The sequence below is a fragment of the Cyprinodon tularosa genome, unplaced genomic scaffold (genome assembly GCF_016077235.1).
Source record: "Cyprinodon tularosa strain WSP-4 unplaced genomic scaffold, ASM1607723v1 ctg310, whole genome shotgun sequence".
Classification (NCBI taxonomy): domain Eukaryota; kingdom Metazoa; phylum Chordata; class Actinopteri; order Cyprinodontiformes; family Cyprinodontidae; genus Cyprinodon; species Cyprinodon tularosa.
The window spans coordinates 1,395,446-1,412,392 of record NW_024039020.1 but is presented as its reverse complement, the minus strand read 5'-3'; the positions used below and the strand labels follow the sequence as shown (position 1 = coordinate 1,412,392).

General features: G+C 39.1%; 1 protein-coding gene across 1 annotated transcript in view; it reads left to right on the top strand.

The window, feature by feature from the left end:
- stag1a (stromal antigen 1a) overlaps window positions 1-16,947 on the top strand; it is a 67,047-nt gene that overhangs the window by 41,266 nt on the left and 8,834 nt on the right. Inside the window, exons 2-16 of the mRNA XM_038292336.1 lie at window positions 10,204-10,421; window positions 10,636-10,756; window positions 10,855-11,010; window positions 11,783-11,879; window positions 12,004-12,080; window positions 12,313-12,517; window positions 12,612-12,763; window positions 13,246-13,319; window positions 13,400-13,523; window positions 13,646-13,744; window positions 13,841-13,920; window positions 15,124-15,231; window positions 15,320-15,434; window positions 15,646-15,763; window positions 16,157-16,260. Coding sequence (XP_038148264.1) covers window positions 10,393-10,421; window positions 10,636-10,756; window positions 10,855-11,010; window positions 11,783-11,879; window positions 12,004-12,080; window positions 12,313-12,517; window positions 12,612-12,763; window positions 13,246-13,319; window positions 13,400-13,523; window positions 13,646-13,744; window positions 13,841-13,920; window positions 15,124-15,231; window positions 15,320-15,434; window positions 15,646-15,763; window positions 16,157-16,260 — 1,659 coding nt within the window. The 5' untranslated portion in view covers window positions 10,204-10,392. The remainder of the gene's footprint in view (window positions 1-10,203; window positions 10,422-10,635; window positions 10,757-10,854; window positions 11,011-11,782; window positions 11,880-12,003; window positions 12,081-12,312; window positions 12,518-12,611; window positions 12,764-13,245; window positions 13,320-13,399; window positions 13,524-13,645; window positions 13,745-13,840; window positions 13,921-15,123; window positions 15,232-15,319; window positions 15,435-15,645; window positions 15,764-16,156; window positions 16,261-16,947) is intronic.

Sequence of the window (16,947 nt, the reverse complement as noted above, 5' to 3'; positions counted from 1 at the left end):
TCTCATTATGTTCTTAATAAATGAATAGTCTCCATCTCAGAGGTCTTCAACAGGATGTCTGCGACCCCTAGGGGGTCCACAGAGGTACTGCATGGGGGTCGCAAAGTTTTGGTTGATTAGACTTTTTTTTTTTTTTTTTTTTTTATATATCCCCCCTCCAATTTTTTTCCACTAATTGAAATCTCTTTAAAGGTACACTATGCAACCGGTGTTGATTTTCCAGCGAGGCTCCCCCCAGAGGGCGAAAGTAAAAGTGCACTGTCGTAAATATGCACAGCTGTTCTCCTGGTTTCTCCGTCAAGCCAGGCGTGGTTGTTTAGAGCTTAGCAGACAGGCAAACGCAACGAATGACTAAGCATCTGACGCGCCGCAAACGCGCTGCTGCTCGAGATGGAAAAATTTAATTTTTGCTGCTCGACGCGCCGCGTCAACCAATCAGAGAAGCTGATCTGGGAGCTGGCAGGGAGAGAGACACAGCGCCGATGATCACTCCTCTTAAACAGTTTATTGACGCCTAAATTAACTTAAAATGCAGAAATCTGCAGGCAGAATATGTTGGCTTTTATTATCCTGCTGCCTGCAGTTTGGATTATTTAGATGAAAAACACCTACCAGCTGCCGCGGTGAACCGCGAGGAGGCGACCCGGCCAGAGGCTGCTGATGAAGGGATTCCTACTGTCGGCGCACCGCTGGTATGTGGGGGTCTGAGCGGCTCCGACAGAAAAAAATATTATAAGGCAGGATGATAATCTGAATGAACTGACTGCACTGATTACGTTTTCAGGTGTATTTTCTCACTTAAATACATATTAAAACGACTTTATTCCCACTGATCACAGCAAATATAACTGCAAGGCAGAGAAAGGATAGTGAAGCTCCGCCCAACGCGCGTCAGACACACTTTTGCACCGCGCAACCAGAGCAGCAAAGCTGCTTCAGCCGCGCGTCAGAACTAACTGGTACAAGCAGTAAAAATGAAGCAGCAGACGCGATTTTGCTGCATCCGGTGTGAAAGCAGCACTGCACAAAGATTGCCACTGTGCTAGCAACGAGCATGCTTTTAACTGGGGGGTGTAGCAGTTCTCGCCGTAAAGCAAGACCGACTCTCGCAAGACTTCTGAGCCTGTGGGTGCGGGTCGGTGCTCCTGCAATTGCAAGTGCGGTATTTCCCCCACAGACCACCAGGGCGGCCGAGAATACCTTTGTTCAACCTGAAATGACTCATTTAATCATCCAAAACGTTATGGAACACATTAATTAACTGAAAAATGTTGCATAGTGTGCCTTTAAATACAAATTAACATGAATTGAACACACTTTAGTAAACAGATAAATGGAGGCAGATGTCTTTCGGTCATCAATACACACTTTCAGCAACACACGGGCACTCTTTTAAGCTGGGCGCAGTTTCATTCACAACACCTGTCCCATTGAGGATTCTTACAATATATATAATTATAATATAAAATATATAATTAGCGTGTCCTCGCACCATTTCGCCATCAGTTTGGGGGTCCTTAGCCTGGAAAACGTTGAAGACCCCTGTTCTATCTGATGTGGTTTGAGATGCTGCACATACTCACTTCGCTTTATAGAATGCGCCAGTGTTGTTTTGTTTTATTTTTTTGATTGACTTTTCATAATCTGCCACAGTCAAATGTGGGAAATTGTTTTAATTTGTTTATGGCACAGAGACTGAAGTGAAAAGAATCTGCGCAGATCTGCCCACCCTGCCTAGTTGTAGCCTCCTTATACTCAGTGACTGCATGGGAAAAAAAATCGGATCAGAGATTAAAAAGTCACACACAACCGGTGTGTTAAATGTTTAGTATAAACTGAACCTATAACTAGCTGAATGCTCTAGTTATACCTCACTCTACAGTATATTGGTTTTTACAATCTGTAACCTTTTGCTCAGTTGTTGCCAAATTTCAGAGGATGTTCCTTAAATCTCAGGGTCCTCTGTCCCCCATGTTTTAGATATATCTGTGCTTCAGCTCATCTGATTGAAATTATTGCAATACTTCTTAGCAGCACCTGTCAATTAGCCTCTCAATCAGTCAGCTGTGTGACTACAGCAGAACTTGAAGGGCAGTTGGCCATAAGGATCATGGTTGGAAACCCAGCATTAAACAGTCTAGAAATGAGTTGGCTTAGTTATCAGAAATTAGGCACTCGTTTAACATGAAATTGATAGAAAGGATAACTGAAGCAGTTACGTTTACCTCATCTATTAGTGGTTAAATGGCTAACTGACCAGCAGCGTTACTCTAGTCTCTGTGCAGTAGCAAAAATATGCATTTACAATGGAACTTACTCTTGCATTTTCTTATAAGGAGCTTGAACAGTAGCAAAAACGTCAAAAGGCTTTTGTTGTCCTTTAAACTGCATTGTCCAGATAGATAGATATAGACTGCGTCTGTCTCTGCTCCAGTTGGTCACAGCCCTAATAATAGTCAATGGGAGCGCTTACACAGCCTCTGGAGGGCAGCGTTTTGTACACACCATTTGCCAAAATCGAATCTGAATCTTTGTTGCAGGATCTTGAAACCAGTTACGAGTCAAAGTTCTCAGATTACATTGAAACCAAAGAACGATAATATCTGTTTTTTCAAAATAACTTAGTAAAGATTGACTAGATTTTCTTGACAGTCTCTCTATAACAATGTACCAATTTTTTTACAATGTTAAATGCTGTTTAGTAATGCTTTTTTGTTTCTATTTATAAGCTTCTTTAATTTTTACCTAAATAGTGCCTACTCTAGTGCTTCATCATAACTTCTCTGTTGTGCTCGAAACAGCAGGATGCAAAGATAAAGAAAAAATAAATAAATACAAATGTCAGGCTTGATGCAAAACATTGTAACATGACATAAGAAGAAATGCTCGCAACAAAAGTTGGTAAATTGGAAAGGCTTTTGTGATTCAATGCAGTTCATGAAGTTAAGTTTTAACGTTGCACTTAGATTAACCAAAACGATCTCTTTGAAAGAACTGGTATCATTACAAAGTCTGTCCCACTCTTGACACAGTTAAAAAATATGTTTAAGACAATAGCACTTTATTTAGTAGTGTTGCATCGGGGCAACACTACTGCCCGATACCAGTATCGGGCAGGGTCGTGATCCAGCACTAAAATGGTGGTATCGGTATTGGCGAGTACCAACAAATAGGATACCGATACTATGTTGAGATCCAAAGCTTTATTCAACTATTGTCACCCATTCCAGGTAGGCAATAAAAAGTTCTACTGGATTCACTTTGTATCAGTCCTTTACTTGCTTCACAAAGGTAGGCAGCAGTTTAACAAAGCAATGATGGCAATTATTTTACATCCAAGTAGTATGCAGTTTTATATACACACACTCACACACCAATTTCAAACAGATGGTATTGGTATCGGCAAATACTACATAGCCAGGTATCGGTTTCGGGGCCAAAAAATGGCATCGCCGCAGTACTATTGAGAGGGCCCACTGACAGCTTTTTCACATCCGGACACTATGAAGTCAGTTTTAGCCAGAATGTGCCAGGAAGAACCCAGTTAAGCCATTTCCAATATTTTGTATTAATATGAAGAGCTTGTCTGAATCCTTGGTCCAAGAGATACGACCTGGGGAAAGTGAGGAACAGGAGGCAGACCCTCTCCCATAACGGGGAAAACGCTGGCCTTGTGAAAACCAGTGGTCTGCAACTTTTGCCTCCTCGTCATTCTGGAGATTTATGAGACTCACTTGTTCACTAATGTGGACATTATTCCTGCTTGGCTTGTCCAATTAGGATCAGGGAGCAGAGGCTGACGTTTGGTTTTAATCAATTTTACCCAGCAGTGGAAGTAGCTGTCTCGGGTTCTTGGACTCTGACAGCAGCTGTATTTTTAGAAAACCATGAAAGTTTAAAATATAAAGTTAAGATTAACTTAACAAATGATCTACCTTCATACAAGCCAACACGTGTCCAACACCCCCCGCAAAATCATTATAATACCCCCCAGGGGACGGTACATCCCGTCGAGAAATCATTGAAAAAAAAAAAAAAAAAAAAGTGAAGTTTTACCTTTCACAGAATTACTTTCTTTTTTCTGACTTCTATATATATACCACTGGCATTAACCATGCAATCTGGGCATGTTTCTCTGAACACATCTGGGCTTTGCAGTGTAGCCAATTTGGGCACTAAAGGGCTGATTATACTCCCGCAGCAGTGTGTTGCAGTGAGCTTGTCACAGATATTTTTGATTTATGCCCAATTTTGAAGCATGGTCTGTGCTGTTATTCCACACCGCAACGCAAGAGGGCGATCACGATCTAGCTGTGGTTCTAGATACTGCAGAGGCAGTGAGGAAGTGGAAAAACGCAAGGGGTAAGTTTGTGCGACGACAGAAGGTTATGAGGGCAATAAAGTTCAGGGATCCAGGTGAAAAAAGGGTCCCTTGCGATAACTATCACTAGTCAGTTAGATCTTATCATATGAAACAGATCCCAAATTAACTAAAATAAACAATGGATAAAGTTGCGTTTAGAGTCTGGCAGATCAAAATTAAAGTGCTCTGCTGTCCCTACAGAAGGTGTGCTACAGATTTAGAGGAGCAAATTCACTCAAGCAACCTTACAGCACTGGTGCAGCGGGTCAAAGACCAGTTAGGTGCTGGTTAATTGTGTCACCCACAACCTGTCCTTTGCATAATATAATCCCTTAGCCAGTGTTGCAGGTACCAGGCAGGTCATTTCTAAGTTCAACTTTGGGCCACACTTTCGAACGTGGCCGCATAAAGAAATGGTTGCACACACATTAGGCGGCTACTATTTCCTGTCAGGAAACTTGGCAGCGAAACTAGGAATTTAAAATAACTGAATAACTGGTTAGAGGAGAATATATGGGATTTTCTTGCTGTGTCAGTGTCATAACTTCTTCTCAACAGCGCATGCAGAATGTAACCCAACTATGTGTTTGTAAAACTAGGCCTAGGCAGTAAAAGAAAAAAATTGGATGCATGTGAAACATCATGTCATATCATACAATATTTTGTATTATTTGAGTTGACTAGTTAATCTAGTAATAATAGGTCTATTATGAATTAGAAATATTAGATATTAAATGTTTCATGATTGCATCTTTGGTTAATAAAACAAGCCTATAAAAACATGTATTTTCTTTATCAAATATATCAGATTGAAATGAAAAAAAAAAATACTTGAAACGAGCTCAGTCAGATGGTGTAGCAACAAATATTCTTCTGTATGTTTTCAATAGAATTTAATCAATTAACAGAAATATTTTTTTCATTGATCAGCCTCTGAATTGATTAGATATGTTGCATCCAGAGATATTGGATATGTCTTTGCTGTTTTTTTTACCAACTGAATTTCTTCAGAATATTTTGGATGTTTTTTTTTTTTTGTTTTTTTTAAGTTTCTAAGTCCCTAAGTCCTCAATAGACCAAATCCATTTTGACATCAATATTGATGCTCTAGGGTACGTAAAAATTTCAACAAGTTTACATAACTCCAGTGAGTGCATTTAAATCATATTTATTAAAATACTGAATGGCACTGTAATAAACCTGTTCTGTTATGCTCTCCCCCTTCTTGTGGTCCCTCCTGTCTCCACTCAGCCAATCAAATAGTCCTTCAGTGCTGGGCTTATGACCCACACCAGTTTCTATAGCAACGCCAGTCTGCCTCCTGGAGAACATGTCATGCATGTTAAGTGACTCTGAGATGCTCGCTCGTTGTCTCTTGCTCACAGTCAAACACAGACTGTGTTAGATACACAAACACACACAGAGAAAAGTGACAACAGAGTCAAACTTAGTGACTCAAGGTTTTTTAATAAATGGATTTCTTTTTTTTATGCTAGAATATGTATAAGTTAATGTACAAATAAGCAAATATGTAGGGTGCTGTGAAAATTATTTTTCACTTTTTAACTGAAATGTTTGTTGGAGGTGGAAATATTTTTCAGGAATTACAATTTTAAATCAACATTACAAAAAGTTCTGAGAAGAGAGTTGAGATGTTCTTAAATATTCTCTTGCCCCCTTGAACAACTTTAGCAGCATTTAATTTCCCTTTGGGATTAATAAAGTATTCTTGAATCATATTTTTTTAAATAACCGCCCAGTCATTAATCCATTTAATGCTGGGTCATTACAGTCAATGCTACGTGTATGCTTAAAACCTCTCAAGCTTCAAAGTCTAAAGAAACAACTGCAATTCTTTGGTAGGATCGAATATTTCTTCATGGTGTCCAATTATCTCAAAAACAACAGTTTTCAAAGAACATTAACATTAAGCTTCAGTTACTAGTAAGGTGAACAATGTTTTCTTACAGAGCTGTTAGCCCAAGTGCTATAGTGCCTGGTTATTCAGTTCAAAAAAATATTTTGGTGTTTTAGTGACAATTCCCGAAACTGAATGTCACTATGCTATAAAGAAAACATGTTATCAGTGGTGCAGTAATGGTCATCTCACACTGACAGCTGTCTGAATTCAGTGGAAAACAGGAAGTTACAGCAACAAAAATGATCTCATGATTTCTAGTAGTAAAAGAGTAGATACAGAGACTGGGTATAATTGGCTTATTAAAAAAAAAAAAAAAAAAGCCTTGATCTGGAAACCTCATTCAGATACTTTGAACTGGATTGTAACATCCCTAAAGCTGGGCTTACACAGTGATAACTACCAATATAAACCATATGTTTGGTTTCATGGTTTCATTGTTTTCCTGACATTGACTGCTGATTTGTATAAAGTTTCATTTTCAGGACCGGTATTGTAGCATGGAAATACATTTTTAGTTTTAGCTTGAATGCACGGAATTAACACAAGCTGCAAATCCGTTGCAGCATGGCCATTTTAGGCATATTTCTGCCCCCTACAGGGCCGGAGTGAGAAAGTCAGTGTCTTAGACTTCCTAAATGTCACAAGGCTAAAAATGGAGTCTCTCTTTGATTTGGAAAGGGCTCTTTTAAAAATTGCAATAATGTTTCAAATGCGGTTATTCAGCCCTAGTGTCAATGTCTGCCATACATTTCTATCACAATGGTACTGCTGGTATGAAATAACTTATTTAATTTTGCACACAAGTAACCTGTTAGACAGACTTTCATACCTCACTTAATGGATATAATTGCAGCTGAGATGCTAGATTTAATGAAGAATTGGGCCCTTAATTGGTGGGTTTTTGGTGATCATTATTGTTATCTCAGTCTTTGACAATATACAAGTATTACACATATTATGCAGCCCAATATCTACTTCGATAGTTTATTAAACAATGATTATGTACTGATATAAATAACTGTTTGGGTCATTCTTCTTTAAAATCAAATATCCCTTGTTTATATTCTGCTCTAAGTCACTGGATAAAAAAAAAGTATTGTTTGGAAGTGGAGTGAATCTCAGATTATAAACAAAACCAAAAACTTTTAAATGCAGCTTAATAAAGTTTGGCATTTCACTATTTTTGGGCATGAAATGTTTTTTGGGGGAAAAAACCATAGTGAAGAGGACACATTTTAGACCCTTCAGTATTTCAGTAATGTAATGACAGCTCGTTGAGGTGTTTCCATATTGTGATGTCAATCACCTCTAAGACAAACTGTATTGCTCTCATTTCATAAGAATCAAAACTCTTCCAGGGTCTTAACTGTTTGAGATTTTCTATTAAATCCTACATTATGTTATCATTGTCCAGATCAACCACACATTTGTTTACGGCAACATCCAGCCAATCATATAGTATAACATGACTTGCATGCGCAGGGCCTGATCAGATATGACCAACCCAGCAGATGTGGTATCTACATTGGGACATCCATTATTTTGACACCAATAATTTGGCTGTAATCAGCCACTCTAAAAAGGACCCACAGGATTTCTATAACTAAAAACCATGAGAACTCAATATAAAGAGGTTTTTTAAGGCTTCTGTTTGAAACAGGAAAAACGCATCAATATTGTGTTCTTTATTTTTTTGGGCAGAAATGGTCTTTCTTCTTGTGTTCACATTTTTATAGTAATGCAAATTAAACAGACTGAGACTGAGTTAGCTGTAATAAAGTAAAACCTGTTTGTGATGTCTGGCTTGTTTGCCAATAGTCCAGGAGACAAATTATTAATAACCTTTTGTGCTTGATATACATGTAAAAGAAAGACACTGACAACTCAAGTGTCACAAAAAAATTAAGCCAATCAGAGTCCATTGGGGATTCGGTAGTTGTTGGTTGATAATGAGCCCACCTTCTACAGAAAAGCATCACACTGCCATGCATCCTTTTCCTGCACTCTATTGCTTTGACCTGTAAGAAAATTCAGACCCACTTAGCTCCTCAGTGATGAAAAGCGAGCTGAAGCATGGTGGAGTAAATATGAACCAGGAGCCTTAAGTATATTACACCCAGTGAATTGTTCTTTGCAGATTGACTTTTTGGTATCTGTAGCAGTGAAGAAAAACAACTGAACATAAATCTGATCACTTCGGTCTGCATAGGTTTAGAAAAAAAATCAGTAAATGTTCCTTTTTTGTTGATGTATTGCTGTCTTTACACACACACGGCACATTTAGGCACTTTTTAAGTTAGGCCTGGGCGATATTGCAAAAAAATCTAACCTCTGATTTTCTTCTCTACCAAATCTGATTAATATATGTTTTTTTTAACTTATAAATTAACTTAAATTATATATATTCCTTTTTCTTTATTATCCTCCTGCAAGGTGACATAAACTAAAGCTGAGAAACATGCTTTTTGAATGAAACATGTTTCATAAAAGACAATGAAAATACAGCAAACTAAATGTTTATAGCTGATTTTATTGCACAGAGAAAACAAAAAGTAATGAAGGGATGTCACCCTGGGCTATATTGATTAATCGCCCAGCTCTAAATTGTGTCCGTCTCATACATAAGAACACAAAAAGTGTGGATTAAATCTTTATTATGCAGCTAAACACTTGTGTTCACTTATGATCATTCCTGTAACTCAGAGGGGGAAAAAAGCTTATATATCTTAAATTCTTCTGTCGAGGGAAAGGTTCACAACCTGAGGCATTAAGAGTTGACTTGTACTTTCTTGTGTTTTGGGAAAAGATCAACTCCTAATCTGTCATTGTTATAATCAGATAAACACCTCACTGGGGTGTTAACTTGAATAAACACCCTCGGTTCCCTAAATGAACTCGGGGCCTCCATCTAATCTGTGTGTACTTCTATTAAAACAAGGCACCCTTCTCCCCATGCTGGTTCACACTACAAACACCATGGAAAGCAGCATTTAAATACACACTCTCCTAGCCTGCCCCCTACTGTTGCTTGGATCTGCTTTCAAACACACATGTATGCACTTTCACACACTCTGAGGAAAATATAACTCCATATTCCTCTTTAAATGAGCAGAATGGGTCCAGAGTTTATTTGGAGTCAAAATAGCTCTTGGTGCAGTTTTTTCAAGTCTTTTTCCTTTAATTAAACCCTAGTTAAGCTCTCCAAAGATGGAGGGTGGAGGACTTTGTGGACCACACTGCCTCTTATGGTTAAGTTAGGTATTACTCCCATTGTTTTTTTAACTTTTATGGGTTTAGTTAAAAAAAAAAAAAACTGTTGTTACAATTAAACCTGGAATCCAAATGTGTTTAATGGCGTTCTGCCTTCTGTTATGGTTTGATATATGTTTATATTCATGGGATCTTTTTGTAAATATTATTAATGTTATTTTGTATTTAATTTTCACTTGCTTTCAAGCTTAAACATTTTCTGCTTTTTAATGACATACCTTTAAAGCTTAAGTCTAAAACCTAGTTGTTAATTTTTTAGATACATTTTTATTTTCCTTCTGCAGAACCATTGCAGCCTAAACATGCATTTTCATGAAGTTGATTTGTTTACCAAATGGCTACCATGTAAAATATGAAAGGATATTTTAAAGATTTCTATAAAAGGGTTTAAAGTCACATTTCTGTGAACTAGTTTTAATCAACTGCAACACTTTGAGCTTGTAGTTCTCAAATTCACCAGTTGGTGCCCTCCTTTCCATGTTTCCATGTCCACAACTGTTTCAGCAAATTGATTTGAATTGTCTCTTAAACATTTGATTATTCTCTAACTCCATTTGCTTTACTTTGTTTTGAATAAAACCTTTAGCATCTCATAAACTGTTATTATTTGGCATCACTGAGCAGTTGTATCCTTTTTTCTTATCTTTAGCTGAAGACAGCTAAGTGGCGGCAGGTTAAGAGCCGTCCATCCACCAGCCTCTCCTCCCCACCCTTCCAGACATTTCCCCCCATTTGGATCATCTCACCTGCACCCTAGTTCTCACACCTCAACCACGCTCAACGTTGAAGACGCACACAAGCAGAGCTGCAGAGGTCAACAGCTCCCCCATTGAACAAGATGATCACCTCGGAGCTTCCTGTCCTACAGTAAGTGAAACACCCAGGAAGCTCAGAGCAGAAGGGGATAAAAACGGATTGTTTTGAAGAACTTAAGTTTGATCTCAAAGCTTGTAAATTTGTGTTTTAATGTTTAACCTTAAAAATGAAATGGGTGTAGAGTTCCTGATTTCCTGCCTTTTTCACATTTTCAGGTTCTCTAAGATCGCAAAATGCTAACAAGTTTCATGATTTGCTCTTTAAGGGACTCCTCCAATGAGTCTGGGGCAACAGACACTGTGAGCTTAAGCATGAACATCACAGAGATGGAAGATCCAGAGATCAAAGGCAAGAAGAAGAGGGGGAGGCCTGGAAAACAGACACAGGTACGAGTCCGTGTCTTGATGCTAAGAATCAAGGTACTTGTTAGAGATGTCGGTGTGGGTTTTAGCTCATTTTGTTTTTGATATTTTGGTCACTGAAGACGTCCAATAAGAAGCCCCGGAAGTCTCCAACAGACAAGACTCTGACCATGGCCAGAGGAAGGGGGAAAGCAAATGGCGTGGCTCAGCAAAATGGAAACGGAGGAGAGCCCGTGACTCTGTTTGAAGTTGTCAAACTGGGAAAGAGTGCAATGCAGGTGAACTTTCACTACTAATTCCTTCCTTATGTTCTTTTGCATCTAGCAGGTTTTCAATGTAGTGTGTGTGCATGGAATTAGCTTACAGTACTTTTTAGCTTTAAGATAAGTAACAATTTTACACTTTATCCTGTTCCTAACTTTTTAAAATGTTTTTTCATCCATCTGGTCTCTTGTATGTCCATCCTTAAACCTGTTCATCTATCAATCATCCATTAACCTGCAGCCCTCCACCTATTGATATGTCAATCCATCCCTTTGCTCCTCTATTCATTCTGTCTTCTAAAGTTGAATCCATTTGTCCATCAATCGTGAAACTGTCCAGGCATCCATCCTCTTTCAGTCTTTGGTTTTGCAGGTTCCACAAACTAAGTATTGACAAGTATCACCCATAATCCTGTTTAACATTCTTGTATATACCTCACAGTAGTGGTCTCAAAATCAAATCCTACAACTTTTAGACATGTCTTTGCCTCTACACTCCTGACTCCTAATAATGGCAGAGCTTCATTGCTGCTAACATGGTACCTTAGCTATTTGATTCAGGTGTGTAGGGTAAAGGACACATCTAAAAGTAGGTCAACGGCTCTCAAAGATTTGAGTTTGAGACCCCTACCTTACACATTTACTAAATTAGATAAAGGAGAAAGCTACAGATTTACTTCTGTATATGAAATCATTGTTTTCCTGTTTATTACACATAACGCAAAAGCTGCTCTTTGTACCAAAGCATAGAAGTGGAGATGTGATGATTTAGTTTTTCTATTTGCAGTCTGTCGTTGATGAGTGGATCGAGGCATACAAGCAAGATCGAGACTTGGCCCTGCTGGATCTCATCAACTTTTTCATCCAGTGCTCCGGCTGCAAAGGTGATTTTTATTAATTTAGTTTTTTCGTCCTCGTTATGGAGCACGTATTAAAATCAAATGCTTCATCTGTTGTCTGAGCTGACCAGAATGATGAACGTATGTGTCCCTCATTTCTGTGTATCAGGCACTGTGAGGATAGAGATGTTCAGGAACATGCAGAATGCAGAGATCATCCGCAAGATGACGGAGGAGTTTGATGAGGTAACTGTCTGAGTAAAGAAAACTTCTCATGAAGGCAAGATGAATTCTGCATAGCAGATGTAGGAAATCTTAACTAGCATCTCAAACTGCTGCATGAATAGTGAGGAGACCTTTGAACTTCTGCTTATTATTTTCCTTTATGATCAAATCAGTATTTGAACTCAATTCAAATCTTGGTTAAACCATTTAAAACAACTCAGGATGTTGACATTTTTTTGGTATGCCTAAACAGGACAGCGGGGATTATCCTCTAACGATGCCCGGCCCAATGTGGAAAAAGTTTCGCTACAACTTCTGCGAGTTTATCGGCGTTTTGATCCGTCAGTGTCAGTACAGCATCATCTACGATGAATACATGATGGACACAGTCATTTCCCTCCTTACTGGACTGTCGGACTCCCAAGTACGAGCCTTCAGGCACACCTCCACATTAGCAGGTATTCTGAAAGGCAGCAGAGGAACCTGGAGATCTGCTTTGCTTGAATTGGTTGTGAGGATGGATGTGTACGATATATTTTTGTCTCTGTGCAGCAATGAAGCTGATGACGGCGCTGGTTAATGTGGCATTGAACCTGAGCATTCATCAGGACAACACCCAGAGACAATACGAGGCTGAGAGGAACAAGATCGCTGGCAAACGAGCCAATGAGAAGCTGGAACTGCTGCTGCAAAAGAGGAAGGAGGTAAGCTTATTTTAATCAGTATTTTCTTTTATTGTCTCTCATTACAGACACGGATATTGCTCACGATTAATTCAAAATATTTCTGAGTTCTTTGCAAATGGTCTTGGATTGGTTTGTTTCTTCTAATATAATCCCTGATATTATTATAGAAACAGAAGTAAGTAAATCTAAAAGCATAGAAGGTGCCGAAGCAACAAGTTACTTTGACCCCAATACTAACTTTTTATATGTTTCCTACAGTTTTGAAATGATATGAAATTTGATTTGGGTAGTTTCCAGGTCTGAGTTAGTAATAAAACATGTGGGTATGGAAAAGGGTTTGTACTTCCTGACTTTACTCACTATCCTGTTGTCTAAATATTTCATTCATTCATCAGTTTATTTATCCATCTATCTCTGAATCAATTAAACTGAGACTCTTGACTTAGATTGGTTATATACAGAGCAGCACTGAATGTGACCTCTGGGATTTTTGTGTTCAGCTTCAAGAGAATCAAGATGAAATAGAAAATATGATGAACTCCATCTTTAAGGGTATCTTCGTGCATCGCTACAGGTAAACATTTCAGGTTTCCGCTTTGCTAAATTTTGCATCATCAAAGATCTATCTGTGAATACCGGGCTTTGTTTTTCTAGGGATGCTATTGCTGAGATTAGAGCCATTTGCATCGAGGAGATTGGAGTGTGGATGAAGATGTACAGCGACGCATTCCTTAATGACAGCTACCTTAAATATGTTGGTTGGACGTTACATGATAGGGTGAGCGCTCGATTGATTTTTTATTTTTTACCTTTTCAGTGACATTTAGACAAAGACTGATAGAAGAGAATAATTCCTATTTCTCTCTAATTAGATGTTTGCTTTGCTTGCTTTGTTTTCAGCAAGGAGAGGTGCGTCTGAAATGCCTGAAGGCTCTGCAGAACCTTTACACAAACAGAGAGCTGTTCCCCAAGCTCGAGCTTTTTACCAACCGCTTTAAGGTAATGTAATCTGTTAGAATCAGGACTGCTTTCACACTGTGCTGCAGGTCACCTGACGTTAATGATCCCTCTGCCTAAATGTTACTATCTTTGCAGGATCGAATTGTCTCGATGACACTGGATAAAGAGTATGATGTGGCTGTTGAGGCCATCAGACTGGTTACCCTCATTCTGCAGTGAGTAGTTTGGTATATTTCAACAATTCCTTTAACCTTTTTTGCACTCTGACAACCCCAAACTTCTCAGTAGGTTATATGTTAAGGGGTATGAGCTCATTCTGATACACCTAAATGAAAACGAGTAAATGGTTGCAATATTAGATTTGATATGAATATAAATGTTTTATAAAGGCCTCAAAGGTTTGTGACAGTAGCCCAGTAAACTAGCCCCACCTGCTAGCGGCCAAAATAATTTTTGCATGCGAGTGGGTCTAGCCTCCAACAATGCCCCAGGCCCTAGAACTGGTGGGCCAATCACAACGCAGAGATGTGTTTTGAATTTTTGGATGCAAAGCGGCTGGGGTTTTGAGGGCATGACGACAAAAATGCACGACGCTGGAGAAAGCACAACAAGGAAGATGGCAACAACTATTGAACAGTTCTCGTTTGACTCAGCTTTGGAATCAGTTTTGGAAGGATTAGACTTGGGGTTTTCGTTGAAACATGAGCAGGAAGAGGCTCTACGCTCATTAATTTTTAAAAAGGACGTATTCACCGTTTTCTCGACAGGCTGATTGTTTAGAGTCCCCCACCAGCTTTCTGTCACGCTAACTACGTCACAGTCAGTTGCGCTCATTGGTCAGAGCGTTGGCCAATAGGCACAGACATGGTTTGAAAAACAACGGGTTGTTCTCATCAACAATCTTCCGATGTCTCATTCATCGGGGCCTGACTAAATTACACATTTAATCTCACATTTAGTCTGGTTTATCAGGCTATTGTCACAGAACAACACAGAACACCTAATTAATAAGAACCTGTATCAGACAGCTCAAGAAGTTCTGGAGATATTTAAAACTGTTGGATTATTAGAAAAATCCTTTTTAAACTCATTATTCGAAACTAGAGATTGTGACGTCCACCTTTACTGGCAGCCATTAGAGCAGTAATCAGAAAGATTCATGGGGCCAACGGGGATTCAGAACTTCACAACTTTGTTAGGAGAATCTGTTGGCAGCATGGCTTTCTACAAACCTATGCTCTAAAATGAGGCCTGGACTGATGAGCGTCAGAGGCTGGAAGAAGCATTTACCTCTTAGAATACATTGTTTGAGTTTGTAATTTGTTAGTAGACAAAGTATACATAACTTTCCCGGTCTTGATAGTTGGTAAAGCAGGAACATGTAAAGACGTATTCAATTAACATGTTTGTAATCCAAGGGGCAGTGAAGATGCCTTGTCAAACGAGGACTGTGAGAACGTTTACCACCTGGTTTACTCTGCTCACCGACCTGTAGCAGTTGCTGCAGGAGAGTTTCTTCATAGAAAGTAGGTTCAATCCTGGCATGCTTGTTATTGAGCTTAGTGTGACCCATTGTCCTTTATTTTCCACCTAAAACTATCCACCTCTCGTCAGGTTGTTCAGTCGCCATGACCCGCAGGCTGAGGAAGCCCTGGCTAAACGGAGAGGCAGGAGCAGTCCCAATGGGAATCTCATCCGGATGCTTGTTCTCTTTTTCTTGGAGAGCGAGGTAAAGACACAGCTCAAAATGTTCTCCTAAAATAAAGCTCAAATCATTATGGTCTGCCAAAAGAAAAGCATGACTTCTGTGTTTTATTTTCTGTCATTGCTAGTAGACAAAGCTGGATAACTGCTGTCATTATATGATGCCATAAATAATCTGTTTAATCATGTCACCTTCACGTCTTTATTTATATTTATTAATGTGTGTTTCTGTCCAGCTTCATGAGCATGCAGCGTACCTGGTCGACTCGCTGTGGGAAAGTTCTCAAGAGCTGCTGAAAGACTGGGAATGCATGACTGAACTTCTGCTGGAGGAGCCCGTTCAGGGAGAAGAGAGTAAGGCCTGCTCTTTAATATTGTTCCTGTTGACTCCATGCTACTTCACATGTGGTGCCTCAGTGCTTCAAAAGCAACAGAAAGGGAAAAGTGTAATAAAGGATGTTCTTTTTCCGGGTGGATCATAAAAATAAGTGGTCCTCCTAATTGTCGATCATTCTGGTGAAATGTTTTTACATAAAGCCGTCTTATATGCTCATCCCCATTTTCACTTACCGGTGGTGAGTCTGACATAGTGGAAAAATTGCAAATCTTCTTTTGGAAAGTAACTATCTACTACTAGTATTTTTTTTTAATAAAAAATAGCTGGTTTAATCCTCTTTGTTTTTGAACTTTTTGTGATTTTCTCTGTGGAATTAATTTAAATTGTCTCAATTTTTTTTCTATCTGCAGTGTTGTCAGACAGACAGGAGAGTGCTTTGATAGAGTTGACGGTGTGCACCCTCCGACAGGCGGCCGAGGCACACCCACCTGTTGGCAGAGGCACTGGCAAACGAGTAGGTTACCTACTTGATACGGATACTCAGGAAAATATTCGATACTTGATACCATTTTCGATACCACGAGGATAAAAACAAAGACCCCAAAATTTAACAGAAATATTTTCATTAATAATAGGAATAATAAGAACAATATTTTGAGGTTGTATGCTGTGCACAATATTAAGCAAGCTTGATTAAAAAACCAAATTAACTGAAATTATCCTTGGCTGTGCTTTGCACACATAACAATCAGAATCAGACATACTTTAATAATCCCAGAGGGAAATGACTTCAATGACACTAGCCAAACCTGTTAACAAACCAAATAATTCTCAGCAGCTGCACCTGTTACAAAAAAAGACTGAAACTGAAAAGTGTTACAGAATTATTGTATCCGAGTACAACGTTGTAGTGTCAAAACTTTTTTGAGTATCGATGATTTTGACAACCCTAGTAACTATATATTTTCATGTAAGTTAGTAGGCAAGATTACCATGCAGTCTCTTTTTGTAATCTCAAATATTGATTCATCCATCCATCTTCCGCTTATCCGGGGTCGGGTTGCGGGGGTAGGAGCTTCAGTAGGGAGGCCCAGACGTCCCTCTCCTCAGCCACTTGGGCCAGCTCCTCCGGGGGAATCCCAAGGCGCTCCCAGGCCAGCCGAGAAACATAGTCCCTCCAGCGTGCCCCTATTGATTCATT